Source organism: Elephas maximus, chromosome 3, assembly GCF_024166365.1.
Source record: "Elephas maximus indicus isolate mEleMax1 chromosome 3, mEleMax1 primary haplotype, whole genome shotgun sequence".
Classification (NCBI taxonomy): Eukaryota; Metazoa; Chordata; class Mammalia; order Proboscidea; family Elephantidae; genus Elephas; species Elephas maximus.
This window is the reverse complement of record NC_064821.1, coordinates 123,972,735-123,991,728: the sequence shown is the minus strand read 5'-3', so window position 1 is coordinate 123,991,728 and position 18,994 is coordinate 123,972,735. Positions and strand designations below refer to the sequence as shown.

Sequence of the window (18,994 nt, the reverse complement as noted above, 5' to 3'; positions counted from 1 at the left end):
ATTGTCCACACATCTGTCTGATTTCCTTATCTGGAATTGGAGGCAGGCCTGAGACAGTGCTTTGGGGCCTCTTGGGTATGAAGTGCTGTGCCCATGTGTGGGGCACACAGAACACAGGGGAAAATTAATAGAACTGGCCTTCTATGTAGTTTCCAGGGCAGCAGTACAAAGATACTCCAGGACTAGGTAACCAGCTCAACAGAGGGGCCAAGGAATTAGAACTCCTAACCAAAACCGCCTGGCAGATTTGAACTGCTGACCCTTTGGTTAGCAGCCGTAGCACTTAACCACTACGCCACCAGGGTTTCCGGAATTAGAACTAAAGGTAGCATATCCCAAGGGAGGTTAAGAAATGGATCTACAGAGTATGAGGCTGTATTCATTCCCTGAACAGACATTAGGACTTTGCTGAGACTTTTGTTATAAAGCCCTTGGCCAACTGGGAGCCATAAGAGCTGAAGAAAAATGGACAATGTCTACTCTGAAATTTCCTATTGCTTTTTTCCCCAATTTCACTTTCTTTTCTTCCTCTATTGCATCCAAATCCTTTTCTTAAGCATATGTCTCACCTCTCCCATAAAAGCTTCCCAGAATGATCCCAACACAGGCATGGCTGTCCCTCGCATTTGGCAGTCAATCATAGACATGAGATCACAAGATATGGCCATTGATTGGATGTTGCTTCTCCAGTCAACAGATATATATCCTCATACTCGGAAAAAACACTCAATTATCATAGCTGGAAATAACAAATCTAATATGCACATGTCAAATAAGTAACCTTTATTATATGTTAATTTAGTTGATCCTTTATAATAATTTAAGAGCTGGAATTTCTTTTTCTTTAGGGTTACACATATGTGAATATTCGGGCTTTAATTAACAATTAAATTGATTAGTTTTAGACTTTTAGGACCTGTATTCGCATATAATTACTCTCAATATTTTTACATAAAACCCAAAGCCCTTATTCCTGAATATAAAAAATCTATTCATATCAGCTTTAGTTACATGTGTACATTTATTTGAATGCATGAAGCGTGTGCTTTTATTGCTGAGAAAGTCAGCTCTGTTCCTTAATTGTTGCTCTAACCACAATTCAGGAAATTCTATTGCAACATCAATATGTTATGCACATCTTTAATTAGGCTAGTGCGGCCTGTCTGTCACAGCAACTGATCCTAAGTACTCTTATTTAGTCTCCTTGAAGCTTTAAATGTTCTCATTTTTTAAAGAAGCATATTTCAGCCTCATTAAATTGTTAAGCAACCCCATATGCAGCCCTACAACTTGATTACTGCTGCATTCTAGAAATCCTGTGCTTCTACACTTAGCACATCTTCAGGCACCATCTGAAAGGGTACTCTTCCCCCCAAACACCAGAAACCCTCAGCATTCCAGGATGTTATGGTTCTCTTATCAGATCTGAGGGTGATATCTGTCACTCCCACTGATCACCAAGGAGATCTGACTGTGGCATCCTATTGATCACCAAAGCCAATTGTCTTATCTAGCAGCTGATAGAAGTAACTTGCTGGCTGCTTGCTCTGAGCAATGTCTTCACACCAGGTCACCCAACAAAAAAGACAGCATGATGATTGATTCCGTGGTCTGAACACTGTGAACAGAATCTAGCCCCCAGTTTCATTCTCTTCTCTTTCCTCAGAAGTCTGGCATGGTCTCAACAGGGAGAAACAATGATTACTCTGAGCCAAGCCCAGGCTACTTCAGTGTTTTACGCCTGCCAGTCAAAATCGACTCGATGGCAGTGGATTTAGTTTGTTTTTTGTTTTTTTTGGAATCCATTATAATTAATTAGCTTAAAGCGAAATGCTAAAATTTGTGTTAAGGAGAAAGCAGATTCATAGGAGACTGCCAAAACAGAGATATAATTAAAAACATGATTTTTGGAAACACATGGGTATTATATGGTTTTTACCATGCCCGAAGTAGGTTGATAATACCATAAATCTGTCCTAATGCTAAAGGTGGGGTTAGCCAAATTCAGTCCTGTTAAAATGGAAGTTGTATTATTGACTTATAGGGCAACCCTTAGTAGCCAGTCGGTTAGTAATTGGGTGGACTTGGGAGGAGGAAGTATAGGGCCTGTTGCAAAATTTGAATCACTTCTGGTTCAGGCTTCCGTTTGGTGCTACCTCACAGTTGTTGTCAGCTCAAACATAAATGAAGAACAAAACCAGTATAGTTGTCATCGAGTCAGTTCTGACTCATGGTGACCCCATGTGTGCCAGAGTAGAACTGTGTGATACATAGGGCTTTCAGTGGTTGGTTTTTTAGAAGATCGCCAGGACTTTCTTCCAACGTACCTCTGGGTGGCCTTGAACCTCCAACCTTTTGGTTAGTAGCCAAGTGGGTTAAGTTGCATCACCCAGGATGATGAAGAATTCTGAGTTCTGTGGCCAGCAAGACTTTCAGGATTTCAGTACTCAGTTAGTTGGGACTCATTTTGTGTTCCTGCTTCCCAAGACAGGAAGTGGCAGGGGTTGCCTGGCCTTCCCCCAACACAGCCCTCCCCAAAGATAAGACCTTTAGCCTGCACTGGTTGAGAAAGTAAAGGTGGGACTGAATAAAGGATGGGAGCCAAACATCAAGTTCATCATATTTACATTGTCATTATTTTAGTGAGGGTGGTGTTGCAATTCTTTTAATTAACTCTTCTAGAATAGTCCTCATAGGACTATTCACAACACACCCTTGTTTATGGGTCTGGACCAGGAAAAAATAATACACAAATAATCTGAAATATAAGCAAGCCCACATATTTAACTGTCTTATGTTGTTTGCACTTTCACTTTTTGTACTTCCTCTGGAAACAGATTATTCAAAAACTAGATAAATTGATAAAATGAAGCAGAACTTGAACTCGGTATAATTTACTATATGTGAGGTCTTGAGACAGACCGTCACAGATTCATGAGGCTGCCTACAGTTCACTTGTGCCAATCCAAAGAGACCAGAAATCATCTCATTTTTAAAGATAACCAGAGTATCAGATTTTGCTCCTAGAAAGTCAATTCTCTACAGTGTCCACTAAATCTTCAACCTAATGCCCTCCCTCCTTGTAGGTGGAGCCCTGGTGGCGCAATGATTAAGAGCTTGGCTGCTAACCGAAAAGGTCAGCAGTTCGAATCCACCAGTCACTCCTCAGAAACCCTATGAGGCAGTTCTACTCTGCCCTATAGGCTATAGGGCCATCAGGAGTTGGAACTGACTCGACGGTAAAGTGTTTGTTTTTTTTTTTCTTGGTTGTAGATGGTAGTGGGGAGTCATTCTGTCTTGTACACATTCCAGCTCTTGAAATCTATGCCTAGTTGCAGCAATGTCTGGCCCAGCTGGAACATCGTGCAATAAAACCATCATCAACCATGATCGTGTTTGCAAATTCTCTCAGTCTAGAAATCATTGCTGACATGTTATGTGTTAAAAAAAAAAAAAAAAAAATTCTAGGAAGTCTAGCGGTTTCTAGAAAGCACATGTATTTTAGGAGAAAGAAACTTCTGAGAAAACGTCAAGGACCAAGATCTTGAGATACACAGGTCAGCTTGGTGACCACTTGACTCAGATCAGCCATGGCTTTTTACCCTTCTCAGGGTTAGAATAGAGTGACTAGAGATGTAGGAGTGCACCTACACTTGAAACATGGTTTGAGGGTCACTGTGGGTGGTGCAAAGGAGCCCAGGTAGTGCAGTGGTTAAGTGGTTGGCTGCTAACCGAAAGGTCAGCGGTTTGAACCCACCAGCCGCTCCATGGTAGAAAAGACCTAGTGATCTGCTCCTGTAAAGATTACAGCCTTGAACACCCTATGGGGCAGTTCTACTCTATCCTACAGAGTCGTTATAAGTTGGAATCAACTTGACAGCAAGTTTATGAGTGGTGCAAATGGTTAACGCACTCAGCTGCTAATGATTAGGTTGGTTCCAGTCCACCCAGAGGCACCTTAGAAGAAAAGCCTGGAGATCTACTTCTGCAAAGTTAGCCATTGAAAACCGTATGAAGCACAGTTCTACTCTAACACACAAGGGGTCACCATGAGGTGGAATTGACTCTAAGGCAACTGGATCTTTTTTTCTTTCTTTAGCTATCTTCTCAGAACATCAAATCCACCACCTATTGTTTTGCTGTATTACTTTGACCTTACAGGCTTTTTTATTCTGAAGACTTTTTCATCCTGAGTCTCTTATTTAATGCAGCCATCTTTGGGAAGGATTGTGCCGTAAGTAGACTATTTGGTAAGGACCAATGAGCAGCCATTTGAGAGTAAGAGTGAAGTGCAGACATGGGGATACAGCGGGATTGTCAGAAGAAAGAATAAAATAAATGATGGGGGAGCTAAAGACTCATCAAATTTTCTTTCCTTCTAGCCTAGAGCTGTTTGAGTTTGGGAAGAAATCTTCTATTCTCCTTGAGTTTTCCTATGTTGTTGTTCAACTTCCAGTGCTCTGCCCCTGCACTCGTGATATAGTCTGAGGCCTCTCTATCATGCATAGACCAGAATCAGAAAAAGAAGTTGCCTGTATATCTGATAGTCTTAATATAAAATGAGATTGCCTATTTCAAATATTTCTAGTTTATTTTAGATAGCTGACTATCCAATTGCATCTTGTTACCTTATTTGTTTTTCAAATGCATTTTTATTTTTGTAAATACATATAAAACACAATATTTGCCAAATCAACCTTTTTCAGGTGTACAGCTTAGTGATATCAATTACATTCGTCATGCTGCACAACCATTACCCTTAATAGATGCCAAATTTCCCATCGCCATAAACAGAAACTCGCTGCTTCTCAAACAATGGCTCCTCCATTCCCCTCTCTCATGGCCCTGGTAACCACTAATCTTGTTAGTTATTTCTTATTGTTGAATTAGGTAAAATGCTTCATGTAATTCCTAGAACACAATAAGTGCTCATTAAATATACTTCGTGGGTTCAGAATATATTTTTAATGTTTTATTATGAAATAGACACACAGAAAAATGCATAAAACATCAATGTATATATAATAAATAATTACAATATAAACATCCAGGTAACCTCTAAGTGGATCAAAAGACAGCATGTTGCTGATATCCCAGAAACCCTTCCCAATCACAAACCTCACACTTCTCTCAGAGGTAACTGGTATTTTAACTTACATGATAATAGTTTCCTTTTTTTTTTTTTTTAATGCTTTATGTGTCTCTAAAGAGCTCTGGTGGTGCAATGGTTAAAGCACTCAGCTGCTAACTGAAAGGTCAGTGGTTCAAACCCACCAGCAGGTCTGTAGAAGAAAACACCTAGGGATCTGCTTCCTTAAAGATTACAGCCCAGAAAACCCTATGGGGCAATTCCACTGTCATACAGGGTTGCTATGAGTCAGAACTGACTGGACAGCACGCAACAACAGGTATACCTCTAGCAATAGCATTTTGTTTTCTCTATTCCTGTGATCTATAAACGGAATCTCACTGTGTGAATTATTTTATTCTTATATCTTTTGCTCAAAATTATGTTTATATAAGATTTATTCATGCTGTCACATGTCACAGCTATAGTTTCCTCATTTTCATCACTGTATAGTATTCCAATGTATGAATATAACCCAATTTTTAATTCATTCTACTGATGATAGACATTTGGGTTGTTCTTAGGTTCTGGCTGTTACAAACGACGCTTCTCTGCATGCCTCCCCATGCACGCGTACACAAGCAACCCTAGAGTATGTATGGATTAATTGGAAATGTTGGGGCATAGGGTACACAGAGCTTCAACTTTACTTGGTAATGCAAAGTTGCATTCCAAAATAGTTGTTCCAATTTATACTCCTACCATAGTGTGTAAGAGCTCTGTTGTTCCATATCCTTACCAACACTTGATGTTGTCAGAATTCTTAATTTATTGCCTCTGTTGCAAATGGTTAATTCACTCCGCTGCAAACCAAAAGGTTGGCAGTTCAAATCCACCCAGAGGTGTCTTGGAAGAAAGGCCTGGCAGTCTACTTCCCAAAAACCAGCCACTGAAAGCCATGTGGAGCACAGTTTTACTCTGACACATATGGGGTAGCCATGAGTCAACATCAACTGGACAGCATCTGTTTCTTGTTGTTATTGTTCTACATCCTCACCAATACTGTCAGAATTCTTAATTTTTTGCCAATATGGTGTTTTATGTGTAGTCATACCTCACTCTGTGTGTGTGTGTGTGTGTGTGTGTTTCCTTCATTATGGTTTTAATTTACAAAACCCTGGTTATTGATGAGGCTAAGAACTTTTTCACATGTTTACTGCCCCAAGTCCAGAATCTTTAATATTGAAATGTAAACTCTGGCATACTGGACTTTGGTTTTGTGGTGTTATTCATACTGAGCACTACAAGTTGTATCTGCTAAATACAGGCGAAGCAAAAGAAATTCATTCATAGAGCATTGATATGAGTCTGAGAACCTCACGCTTTTTATCCTGCTTATTCCTCTTAATAACTTTTCTCAGATGATATTACTATCCCTATTTTGCAATAAGGAAACTGAGACTAGAAAGAGATTGAGAAATTTGCTGAACAGCAAATATACAACTAGTACATGTCAGATCTGGGACTCAGATCAGATCTGTGTTCCTCAAAGCCTAAACTCTTTTCAGTGAGCATACTTCCTCTCAAGAAATCATCTTTGCAGGAGAAAATAATGATCAAAACCCTTTGGTGAGGACATTGTGTTAAAAACTATACCCAAAGCATTTCAAAGGCAGCCTGGTTAAAATGAATAGTTAAATAACTGCATCCCTAGGTTACTTTTTTCCTTCTTGATGTTAGGTGCTGTCAGGTTGATTTTCAACTCATGGCAACCCCATGTGACAGAGCAGAACTGCCCTATAGGGTTTTCTAGGCTTTAGTCTTTACAGAAGCAGATCACCAGGTTTTTTTCCCCCCACTGAGCTACTGGGTGGATTCAAATTGTCAACCTTTCAGTTAGCAGCAGAGCGCTTAACCATTGTGCCATTAGGGCCCCAAAATCCAATTCACTCACCATTAAAAAAATTTAAAAGGTCTTTGATATTTAGTAGGATTTCCCTCGTGAGAGTAATTTGTGAGATACTTTAGTTACATTGTTTCATTTTCAACCTGTGACAGGCACCTGTAAAATGATTAACATGATCCAGTAGAGTTATAGAATATTAAATGACAAGGAGAAAAAAAAGGAACAAAAGATGAGTGTGAGACAAACTATTCTCTAAGAGATATATTTTTCATATAATCAATTTATTAGGATACTCAACAAATTTATGCAACAGACACTTCTTAAAAATTAATTTAAAACCAGTTAAAGAATAAATATCAAACAAGTTTCCTTAGAATTTATATGTTATTAATGGCACCTTTATTTATTTATTTTTTTCAGCTACTAAGGTCTAATAAAAAGCCTGTAAATCCTGAAGCTACAGAAACAATTTTCAAAAAATCACATTAACGAGAAGTGATGACTCAGGTATGATACTGTCTACAAAAGGGTCAGACCAAGCCAGCTTTGAACATCCTTCCCTGGATGCTAAGAATAACTCTCAAGGCTGTAGAATTCTGTGTGTGACTCTTCTCTCTGGTATCTTTCCATAAATGACCTTTCGATGTGGCCTCATTCAAAACTCTACCAGTAATGCAGCCACACTGATGAACTACACTTCTGTCACCAACTTCAAGCAATCTTGGACTTTGCATGTATGAATATTAACTTCACATTCATCTCACGCCACAGAAACAAACAGCGCGCCCAATTTTATCAACCACATCTACACATTTCCCATACTTTGTGAGGTTCATTATTTCTATTTTACTTCATGAGGCAAGCACTTGCTTGCAAAAGCACTAGCATAGTGTGCACTTTATAGTTGTCAATATGCCCCCATCCTCTACCATGCTACCAACTGGCTACAAAGATTTCAAGGTTCAGCGATTACAGGATTTAAATGATTTTAACCCCTTTAAATTTGGAAACTCTTTAAATCCCATTATCTCTGCAGCCACTCCGAATTTTAAAAATCAGCTTGGCCTTTTCTAGCTCCAGGTCTAAGGATTACAGAGTTTTAAAGAGCTTAAATGCTTTTCTGAATTTCTATAAAGAGCTGTCCCCAACCAGTTGACCTCTAGGAAATAAAGCCAGCCAGTTCTCCAGCTGGTAACTGCTGAACAGAGTTTCTAAATGGAAAGATAGGTATGTTATGCTACAAACCACCAGGAAAACAGGTAATTGCTTCCTCAACTCCACATGAACCGAGTGAGTCAGAAGATTTGATGTAGGGGGTTGCAGATTTAGACATGTGTCAGTTAATATCTATGAATGAGAAAACAGAGGATGTTTTCAGGGACCCAAAGAAGCTCACTGGGGCAGAGAGGGTGAATTCAGTAAGTTGGATGCCATCTTGCTCCTAAAGAAAAACCATTACCGTGGATACCCTCCTAATCCTAGGTAACCCTCTGAGGTCTTACCTCTTGCGTCCTCACATTTAGGTATCCATAGTGAGTCCGAAGGGGCCGCCTGTATGTGTAGGAGAACGGTATCCATTTTGCACCAGGTTGTCCAAAGCACTTTAGCAACAATGGGAAATTCACTTCATTTACAAGGCGCACAACCAGCAGGAAGAGGAATGCTGCTATGAAGCTCACCGCAATCACAGACTTTCTCTACAAAACATTCAAAAGAAAAATGAATGACTTTCAACTAAAAGCAGTCACAGAGGGGGGTTTCTTTATTCCCCTCTCTTTTTCTTTCAAAAGGATCAAAAAACAAAAACAAAAAAAAAAACCCCAAACCCAGTGTCATCTGTTATTCAGGATATTTCACTTACAGACAATGTTCATTTGGTGACCTAGTTGCCTCAGTGTCCTGGGCCACTGAGGGCAAGTAGAGCAGCTTTCCTGGATTATCACTCTATTCTATCCCCACCCTTTCTTACCTTCCTTGAAAACTCCTAAGGAACTGAAATAAGTTTTCAAAACCCAAATCAGACATTGCCAACTTCAGGAAGCCCTTCCTACATGCTCAACCCTTCCCCACTACCATCCCTTCACCCACCCTGATAAAGGTAAGAAGTCCCTCCACTCCTATACCTTAAAGGCACCTTGAAGGCACTTCTACTGTCATACTTTTTTCACTGTATAAATGTCAGTGTAACTTTGTCTCCATGTAACTGTGAGTTCCAGGAGAACTGTGACAGGCTGTGTCATGTTGCTCTCTGTATCCCAGGTCCTCAAAACAGTGCCTTACATATTGTAGGCATCCAATAAACACTTGCTGAACTTGTGAATGAATGAATGCAAATGAATTTTTCACATCCTTGTAGACATGGTCTCATTATTAGCTAATCTTCTATTTCATTATCTAACACCCTCTGGCAAGAAATTTTGCCAGTACTATAGGACACACCAAAGTAAGACTCAAAAAGGTTACAATAAGAGGAGGAAAATATTTGTATCAAGAAGGGTAACAACTTCCCCCTAAAATGTGCTGTCATGGAATAAAAGAAGGAACACCTACATGTGGTTGGAGTAAGGGAAGCAGAGAAGTATTTGAGATTGAACTCGATAAAACGCATGACTTTTAGTCAGTAGAGACGGCTGGGCAGAGCTTTCTAGGTAGAAGGAAGTGAGCAAGGATGCAAGAAAACGCGGTTATTCATAGTCACGGAGCAGTTTGTTTTACTAGAGTGCAGAGGAGAAAAAACTAAAAACAAAAATAATAACTTGATTGTGGAGAGCCTTGGAAGCCAAGCCGAGAAACCTAAACTACATTTGTTTGCTGATGGAAAGTCAAAGAAATCTCGTTTGCTGATTTGTTTACTTTATGTTTTTTAAGGTAATATAACTTATAAGCCAACATCAGTGTTCACGATGTTTTGGAGCCGGGAAAGACTAAAGGCAGGCAGGGACTAGTTAGGAGGCTATTAAAATTGGCTAGGACAGAGGTAGCAGGGATAGAAACTAGAGCAATGGCAAGGGAATGAAAAGGTGGAAAAAGACATGAGAAACTCAATTTAGGTGGAAGGAAGTGAACTCGGCTATTCATTGGATAGAAGTGGCCGAGATAAAATCCAGGAGTGCCTGAGATTTTGAGTCTAGGTGACTGCGATAAGCTGGTCATATCAGGAGGACCCAGGGTGTTCAAAGCAGGGATTGACTTAAGAATAGGAAGGTAAAGTTGGCTTTTCGGGTATTAATACCGGGGGCAGGTGGGTTATCTAGGTGAAGCCGTTAAGGGATCGGATAGAAGGTCAAGTCTAGCACAAGAAGAAAGAGAGCAGAGCTAAGGCAGACCTCAGAAACAATTCTGCCATAAAGTCCGGGGTGAAGACTCAATGAAATATTCATTCGTGAACTTGGGATTGGCTCTGATTTATCTTCAAACTTAAGAAAAGTCAAATAACTTTCTAGTAATGACTGAACTTCATTTTTTTTTTTTTTTTTTTGCGGCATTCCACTCCCTGACTGAAGGTGCTTCTCTTTGCTCTTCACAGAACTTCCCTGGGAAGATAAGACACCCAAAGCCAGCATGTGTATCCTCCCTGAACCTAGGGTCTTGGCCTCTGAATGGGCAGCAGAACAAGATCCTAGAAGTCTGAGACACCCAAAGGAAGTCTTAGCTCTTGCTCAGCTCCCATAATTTGTACAAGGGCCATCCGTCTCTCTAGCCAGCCTAATTTTCAAGTCACCTGAAAGTCCCTTGAGCTCTGCCTCCTCAAAACCCCTTATCTCACCACTAACTACCATAGCCTTACCTCATTTAACCTCCTAATCATGAAAAACCATTTTAATTTGCTCCTCTGTGGAATCATTATGTCCCACAACATTGCAATGAGTCAAGTTAACAGCTTAAATGAAGTGATGGATCTTACAAGTTGAGAGGGACATAGACCAGAATGGATGGCTAAATAAAAGCAAAGAGGCCAATCACCCATTAAGTAAACAGGTGAGAACTTTTTTTTTTTTTTATAGCTATCCAATAAAAAAATAGCTTGTTGCAAAACAGCAATTTGCTTTGAAGGAGACCCAGATGGGAGTTGTGTCTTTGTTCCAGAGCCCAGCATGGCTCTACATTGTATGTCTGGGGGTTTGGGAAAAAGGCATAAAGGGTTTTCTGAATCCTGATCACAATTAGCAACACATACATAATGCATACCTGAGAGGAAAATAAATTAACCATTTTTAGGGAAACTTAAAAATAGAATGCATAGTTGTAAAAGCCTGCTCCCTGTTAATTCGTGTCTGTCTCCCATGTTCTATCAAAGGGAACCAAGTAATGAGCACAGACAGGGTGAGAGGGGCAAATGGTGAGGACACACCAGACTCAGACCTCTCTGTGCTCTGCCTGAAATTATATAATGCGGTGGGCAGAGGAATTCCCTTCATGGCTCAGGCTTCCAGACTAATTTCTGGTGCGTTACCTGGCCCTGATTCCGTTTCTTCTTGTTTCCACATTCTTTTCAGGATGAAAATGTTTTTATAGTGCTGATAAAAGATCACTATGAAATTTCACAAGAAGTGGTATAACCTGCACACGTTCTATACTCCAGGGGTCAAGGAAAAAATAGAACCCAACATGAATGTGCATTCTTCTAGGAGTCACTTCTGCCAGACCATGACCTTGAAACTCAACAACTATAACTAAAACCACAGAAGAGGCAGTTACAAGTCTACAGACACCTTAATGCAGTGGGAAGAGGTGTGTGTGTGTGTGTGTGTGTGTGTGTGTGGTTGGGATATATGAGGTGGAGAAGAAAACAAAGGACTGATAATACATGATATTCATGAATGGATTCATTCCATCTAGTCATACTCAATCACTGAGTCTGTACTCTGTATGTATTACTTCACCAGGTGCTGAAAAACAGAAATAAAACCTTAAGAGACATGGCCATGCTTCCAAAGAGCTCACAACTTAGTGCAAACTGACAAGTAAATAGAAAAGTATAATACCATGGGGTAAAAAAAGGTAAAGAACATATGTATAGGGCACTCTAGGAGCCCAGAAATGGGATGGGGCTGTGGGGTAAAGACAATTTAGGAATGCCTCCATATGGAGTCCTGAAGAATGAGGAGTTAGCCAAGAGAATATGGGAAGTACATTCTAGACAGAAGGATCAGCACATGCTAAGAAAGAAAAATTTGTAAGGGCATAATTTGGTCAGAAACCTATAAGTCATTTGGTAAGAAGGGTATGTGGCAAGAAATGATAGGGAAATAAACAGAGTTCAAGTCATAAGCAAATAATAAGCCACATAAATGAAGCCAGACAGAATGACCATATTTCACACAAATATTGTGCACATTCTGCATTTGTTTGCCAGCTATGCCCTCCTCCCTCGAGGTATTTTCATAAGCACACTATGCCAATTTTTTTGTACAGAAACAGGTAAAAAAAAAAATTGGCATAGTGGTGCACAGTAAAATACTTTGTGGGGGGAGGGAGCAGTTGGCAAACAAATGTAGAAAAAAAATTTTTGAAGGCACCCGTTATTTGTGTAAAAATATGGTATCTGCCTCATCTACCTTACATTAAAGTAATGAAAGGATAAATGCATAAAAGTTCTGTATTTTATAATTTTAAATGATCCTTCACTTTCTACTCAAGTGAAAATGTATCAATCACTTAATTTTATTTGAAATTGTGATTTAACGTACCACCAAACCTTGTTTCCAGTTGTCTAACTTACTCCATCAATAAATGTGTTCCATCAGTGGCTTGTTCTGGTGTTTTGAGGCCATCAACAATCAGGAAATTAGAGGACTCTTCCTGTTTACACATATTTTATGTCTAACAATTTGTTTATGAAAGTGATCGCTGCTGCCTTTATCGGAATACTCAGAGCATCAAAAGGATACTTGTTTTTCCCTCATTTGTTAGATTCAGCCAGGGCTTCAAATCAGTTTGGGTTGGAACTCCAGGTGAGAATTTGCATTTCTAACAAGCCCCCAAAACCCAGTGCCATCGAGTCAATTCCGACTCATAGCGACCCCTTAGGACAGAGTAGAACTGCGCCACAGAGTTTCCAAGGAGCGCCTGGCAGATTTGAACAGCCAATCCTTTGGTTAGCAGCCATAGCACTTAACCACTATGCCAGGCAATGCTAATACTGCTGGCTTGTGACTAATTCTGAGGACTACTAGTAGAACAGTGGTTCTCAAAATTTATTATACATAAGAGTCACTTGAGGTTCTTGTTATACTGCAGATTCTGGTTCAGTATATCTGGGGTGGAAATGCAAATTCTCAGCAGAGGTTCAAACCAGAAATTAATTGGTTGAAAGCCCTGGATTCAACAATCAACAATTAGGTTAAAGAAAACAGACATAACTTTAGTAAAAACTCATTTACTTAATAAAAGTCAACATTAAATGAAACAGGCACACAGTGAGCACTCAAGAAACAGAAGATATTATTATTATAATTACTAATTGTCAGATCCTTGGTGGAGAGTCAAGGAGATACCTTTTCCTCAGATATCCCAAGCAGCTGCAAACTCTTGAACTATTCTGTACGACTTATCCACACATGCCTGGAGAGAATGGCACTGAGCCTAAATAGATCTGATGAATTGCTTTGGGGAAAGCTTTTTCCTTTTTTGTTCTTCATTTTGGGCAAGTCTGAAGGGGTCTTTAACAGCTGAGACATTTAGAATCTAATCCCCTCTGTGCTGCAAAAATATGCATAAAAAATGTGGCATTGCACTTGCTCGATCTTTAGAGTTGGAAAATCATTTATTAGACTTTATAGCAGAGGTATGATGTATTTCAAAACAAAATCTACTGAGAATTCATGATATGGGAAAAGAACACAATTGCAGAGATTTGGAGCTACCAAATCTGCAAACTATATTAATTTTTGTATGCTTTTATTCTTTCTACAATTGAATTAGTCTTTAACCACTTAGTTGCTAGATTTGTTTTCTTTCATAAATGATAACCCATAGTATAAAGATGTATTTTTCTATTTAAATAATATTTGATAATTGAAGTAGTTGCTTACCAAGGTAAAATGGTGCATACTTTTGTCCATATGGTGTTGTTTATCCAATAATAAATATGAAATACAGTGTCAATTGTATTGTTTACATCAGTGCTCAATTATCTTGCATATGAATGAGTTCCTACCATTGCTTATTTGGGATCTTATCAAATTCTGATTTTTCTCCCATATAAATATTTGTGTTATCAATATAATTCTACCTTGTGCCATTGGCCAAGTTCCAAATATGGTTCTCCCTGAATAAAATAAAGGTTTTTCCCATTTGTACAAAGATGAATTAACAAAGCTCAGAGTATATAACTAAAACCTTCATTTGTTTTATCTATTGAACCAACAGTCTGTTTGGATTCTACTTATTAAACTAAAGTGAACTCTGGGGAAATTTCACTCACATTTGGGGGGACGAGTAAGGAAAAGAGGGTAATAAATGGGTGGGAAGTCCTGGGTGGCAGCCTTAGGAGGCATAGCTGGTGATAGATTCATAGATGATGTTAAGCAGAGTAATGAATGTCAAACAAGGTCAACATGGGAGAATGAGCAGCCATGTCAGAATCCAGGAAGCTGATGAAGAAGACGTGTGAAGGTAAAAGAAACGGATTTTGAGAGTAGGCTTTGAAGTAGACAGAGAGAGCGGAGCTGAAGAAGCGGGAAGGGATCCAGCCATGGAAGATCTTGCGTATCATGTCAAGGAGTCTGAACTTAGAGTATAGAATTCAAAGAAGGAGTCTACATGTGGCTAGACAGAACCAGATTTGATTTTACAAACTCAGCTCGGAGGTGGTGTGGCCAATGGATGGGAGGTACGTAAGATCCTTTTGGGAAAGACAATGACAACAGCAACAGTGGACCACCTTGTCAGGTAGGATGCATTGACATTTAATTACCATTATGAAAAACTCTCAATTGTTACTTTTGGAGATTGGCTTTTCTTCTCCTAGTAGGGATCCTGGAAAAAAACTGTTGGTGGAGTGTATACGCATGAGTAATAATCATAATCTTAACAGAAGATAATACTTCGAGTGTGTTATCAGTTGGAATAACATTTATGTAATCCTCATTGTCCAAAGAGATAAGAGGTGTAAAGAGGTTAAGTGGCTCACTCAAGGTCACACAGTAAGTGGTAAAGGCAGGTTCTGAACTCAGATATAATGCCTACAGAGCCTGTGCTTTAGTGTATACATTGTTGTTGTTAGCTGCTATTGAGTTAGCTCCCAACTCAGGGCAACCCCATGCACAACAGAACTAAACACTGCCTGGTCCTATGCCAACCTCATGATCAGTTGTGGATCAGACTATTGTGATCCATAGGCTTTTCACTGCCTGATTTTCAGAAATAGATCAGCAGGCCTTTCTTCTTAGTCCATGTTAGTCTGGAAGTGTCACTGGAACAGGTCCAGCTTCATAGCAACACACAGGCTCCACTGACAGACAGGTGGTTGCTGTGTTGAGGTGCCTTGGCAGGAACTCGAAGCTGGGTCTCCAGCATAGAGGAGGGGATTCTACCACTGAACCACCACTGCCCACCATAGTTGATGAATTTACAAGGTTGTTAATCATTACTCATACCAATGAGAAAGCTCTTAACAAAACTGGTTCAGAAAATTTAAAAACCTGTACCAGCCTTAAATAAACTTTACAAAGCAGTTGGTCAATAAACAATACCTAAATCATGTGGAAAATTAAAAGGCTGACCTGAGGCATGGTAATTGAATTTACTTCAAAATCAGTAATCTGTGTGAACAATTTAATTCCATTTGCCTAAACCTGGGTTTATTTCCAGTATTAATAAGACAACCACAAAAAATCATGGGTTAGCACTCAGGGAAGATAAAGCAATTATACTTCCATTTCCACTAGAGAATGTCAGGCTTCCTTTGTCAGTCAATGATGTTGAATCTTATTGTGGACATTTATAGGAACCAGCAAGATGGAATAGGCATGTCCTCTTTTGTCAGTTCCACAATCCCATGATCCTTTTATTCAATGAAGATTCAGCTAAACATTCAGTAAAACGTTGATGGTTTTGTAAAAAAAAAAAAAAAAAAAATCAAGCAAAGCCACAGTTTAAAAGTGTTAGAACACCTTCAGAATGGCAAACTAAAGAATTTGGAGCACATATCACAGAGACCAGTGTGGGATATGGCTACAGTCCACTGCCGTTGAGTCGATTCCGACAAGAATTATAAATCCAACAAACAAAAACCAAGGCAATAGGGTTCTCATGGGTACCATTGTCTTAAATAATTCTGTGCAAAAAGCTAGTACTGGAGAAAAATTACAGGTCACCCAAATTTCCTTGGGGATTTTTTTTTTTCCTCAAAGGCGACTTCCAAAAAAAAAAAACTATAAAACTCAAAAACTATATAGAAGTTCAAGCTAACATAAGCAACATGAGTTTGTCAGAGAACATAAGAGGCCACACTGAACTTTCTAGTGCCTATTTTTAAGCCATAATGAAAAACTTCAATGAGTTTTTAATATGCCTGCACATTTTTCTTATTTTATTTGAGGAGCAGATTTAGGTGTCCCTGGCCTGATTAATTTTTGAACTGCTACAATATCAAATAAAAGCAATCACGGCCACATTCACTGAGTTTATTTTATTTTGTAGAATTATATAAAACCAGTTTTATCACATTTTGCCTCTTTACCTTTATTACATTACTTCAGCATATGTCCTTTCATATAGCAATAAGGAATCAAAGTTCTTCAGAAACACAAGATACAGAGTTGAAGATTGATATTAAATGTGTAGAGTGAAGGGCCTAGAAAGTAAAGTCTCTCAGTGTGGCTGGACAGATGGACACAGAAGTTAAATCCAAAGGGCCAATTTAATGATGAGAACATCAGAAACTGGGCAGATGCCCCTGAAGTTATTTGTTTTCTCATGGAATTCTGGTACTTACAGGAAGAAATACGTTCTAGTCCACCTGTTGCCCTCACTCAGGTTCTCTCCCTGTGCCCTGGCCATTCTGTCAAAGAGAGATGTACTAACTAAGCAGGAACAATGAAGTAATCAGGCCAGGTGCTTTGTCTTATTCTGAACTACTTTAAATTCTTCATTGGACTTATCTGCTTTCTGCAAGAGTCTGCCTTGTGTCTTTTAACTCTTAAAGAGATGAGTTTCTCTCTTAAAATCCAGTTATTATTTTCAAAGTGCTTGCAACACAGAGGTGGAGCAAAATAATCAATTCTGGTGGCCCTAGTGTCATTGGGTAATCAGGAGGGATCAGTCCCTAGTGATGGACATCAAGCTTGGTGAAGTAGAGGGTCAGCGAAAAAGAGGAAGACCCTCAGTGAGATGGATTGACACAGGGCTGCAACGATGGGCTCAAGCACAGCAACAATTGTGAGGATGGCACAGGACTGGGCAGTGTTTCATCCTGCTGTGTATAGCGTCCCTATGAGTCGGAACTGACTCAACGGCACCTAACAACAACAACAAGTGCCATTGGGGATGGAGTCCTGCCAACAATTATCATGATAAGGATGAGAGTGACACTGATGAGGACTATGATGATGACACCAACTCAGACCTCTTATTTTTCTGTGACTCCCCACAACCTTGCATTGTACTGCACTGATGTTTTCTTTTTAAACACATTCAGACCTATCACCTCACATGATTTTCTCTCTAACCAGGGAAATACAAAGAGAAGGGTGGGTGCTTGAAAGCCCCATCTCTCCCATTCATGCCCTCCCATGTTTTAAGCTGGACTTATCATTGTTCCCCCAAAGCCCTGTTCTATTCAGTTTCTGTGATTTGTCCATGTGCTCCTCTGTGCCCTGGCCTGCTACCCCTCATCCCCTGCAGTTTTTACCATCCCTGTCTCCACAAGTTCAAATATAACTCAGCTCAAAAGCTTTTCCTCTATAAAGCCCTCCCTCTTCTTCCCTGGCTTCCACTTCATGGATGAGGGTAAAATGGGTTAGGTTGGGTAGAGAAAGAGAATGAAGGAAGAAAGAAAGGAGGAAGGAGGAGGGAGGGAATGAAAAATTCCCTGGTAATTTTTGTCTTTGAAAATTCCTTGAGGACATGAACAAAGGCTAAGAAACATCCCTCATACATCTCTCATACAGGTAGCACTATGCACGGTATCTTGAACTTAAAAGATACTCAGTAAATACATGTGGAAAAAATGAAAGAAGAAAGGAGGGAAAGAAGAAGGAGGAATTTTAAAAAATTACTCTTTTCTAAGTGGTAATTATCTGAAAGATTTCAGATTATGACCATTAGGAAAAAGATTTTCCATTAGAAGTAAAAAAAAAAAAAAAAAAATCCCACAAATTATTATTTTCTTTCTCTCTTAAATCACTTTCCTTGAAGATTTCAGATATATCTGATGTGGATATAGAGGTGAGGCAGGGGTGAGGATTAGAATGGAGAATATAAAGTGAAGTGAGAAGAATGTGAGTATTTGTTAAACTGGACTTTTCACTGAGAATTGCTTTAAAGATTTGAAGATTTAAGAGACAGAACTTGTAAATTTGAATGGTAGTAAACCTGCTCAAAGTGACATCTTTTATATGGCACATAATGAAAAGATTTATGACTATTCATACTTTCTTAGAATGATAACACTTAAAGCTAGAATCCCACATCACGGAAGAAGAAATGGATAACAAAAGGACATCTTATCCTTCCAATAAGGACAATGGCCCATTTTCTAGAGGGAGTGAACTTGCGAGTTTGCTCTGTGCTCACCAACTACCAAGCACTCTGCCAAGTACTTTACAAGGATGAAACAGATTCTCACAGGAGTCTACCCTGTAGACTCAGCGTGGCTACATTACATGAAATGAGTCAATATATGTAACCTTGGGCAAATTGCTTAATTTCTTCATGCCTCCATTTTCTCATTTGAAATTGGAAAAAAATAATAGTACCTACCTAATATGATTGCTGGAATCCCTGTGTGGTATAAACCCAAATGTTGGATGTTTAAGTCCACCCAGAAGTGCCTAAAAAGAAAAGCCTGGTGAACT

General features: G+C 39.3%; 1 protein-coding gene across 2 annotated transcripts in view; it reads right to left on the bottom strand.

Annotated features, from left to right (window-relative positions):
- ST6GALNAC3 (ST6 N-acetylgalactosaminide alpha-2,6-sialyltransferase 3) overlaps positions 1–18,994 on the bottom strand; it is a 637,986-nt gene that overhangs the window by 357,902 nt on the left and 261,090 nt on the right. For both annotated transcript variants that reach the window (XM_049875626.1, XM_049875627.1), the window contains exon 2: positions 8,477–8,671. In XM_049875626.1, the coding sequence (XP_049731583.1) occupies positions 8,477–8,671 (195 nt within the window). The remainder of the gene's footprint in view (positions 1–8,476; positions 8,672–18,994) is intronic.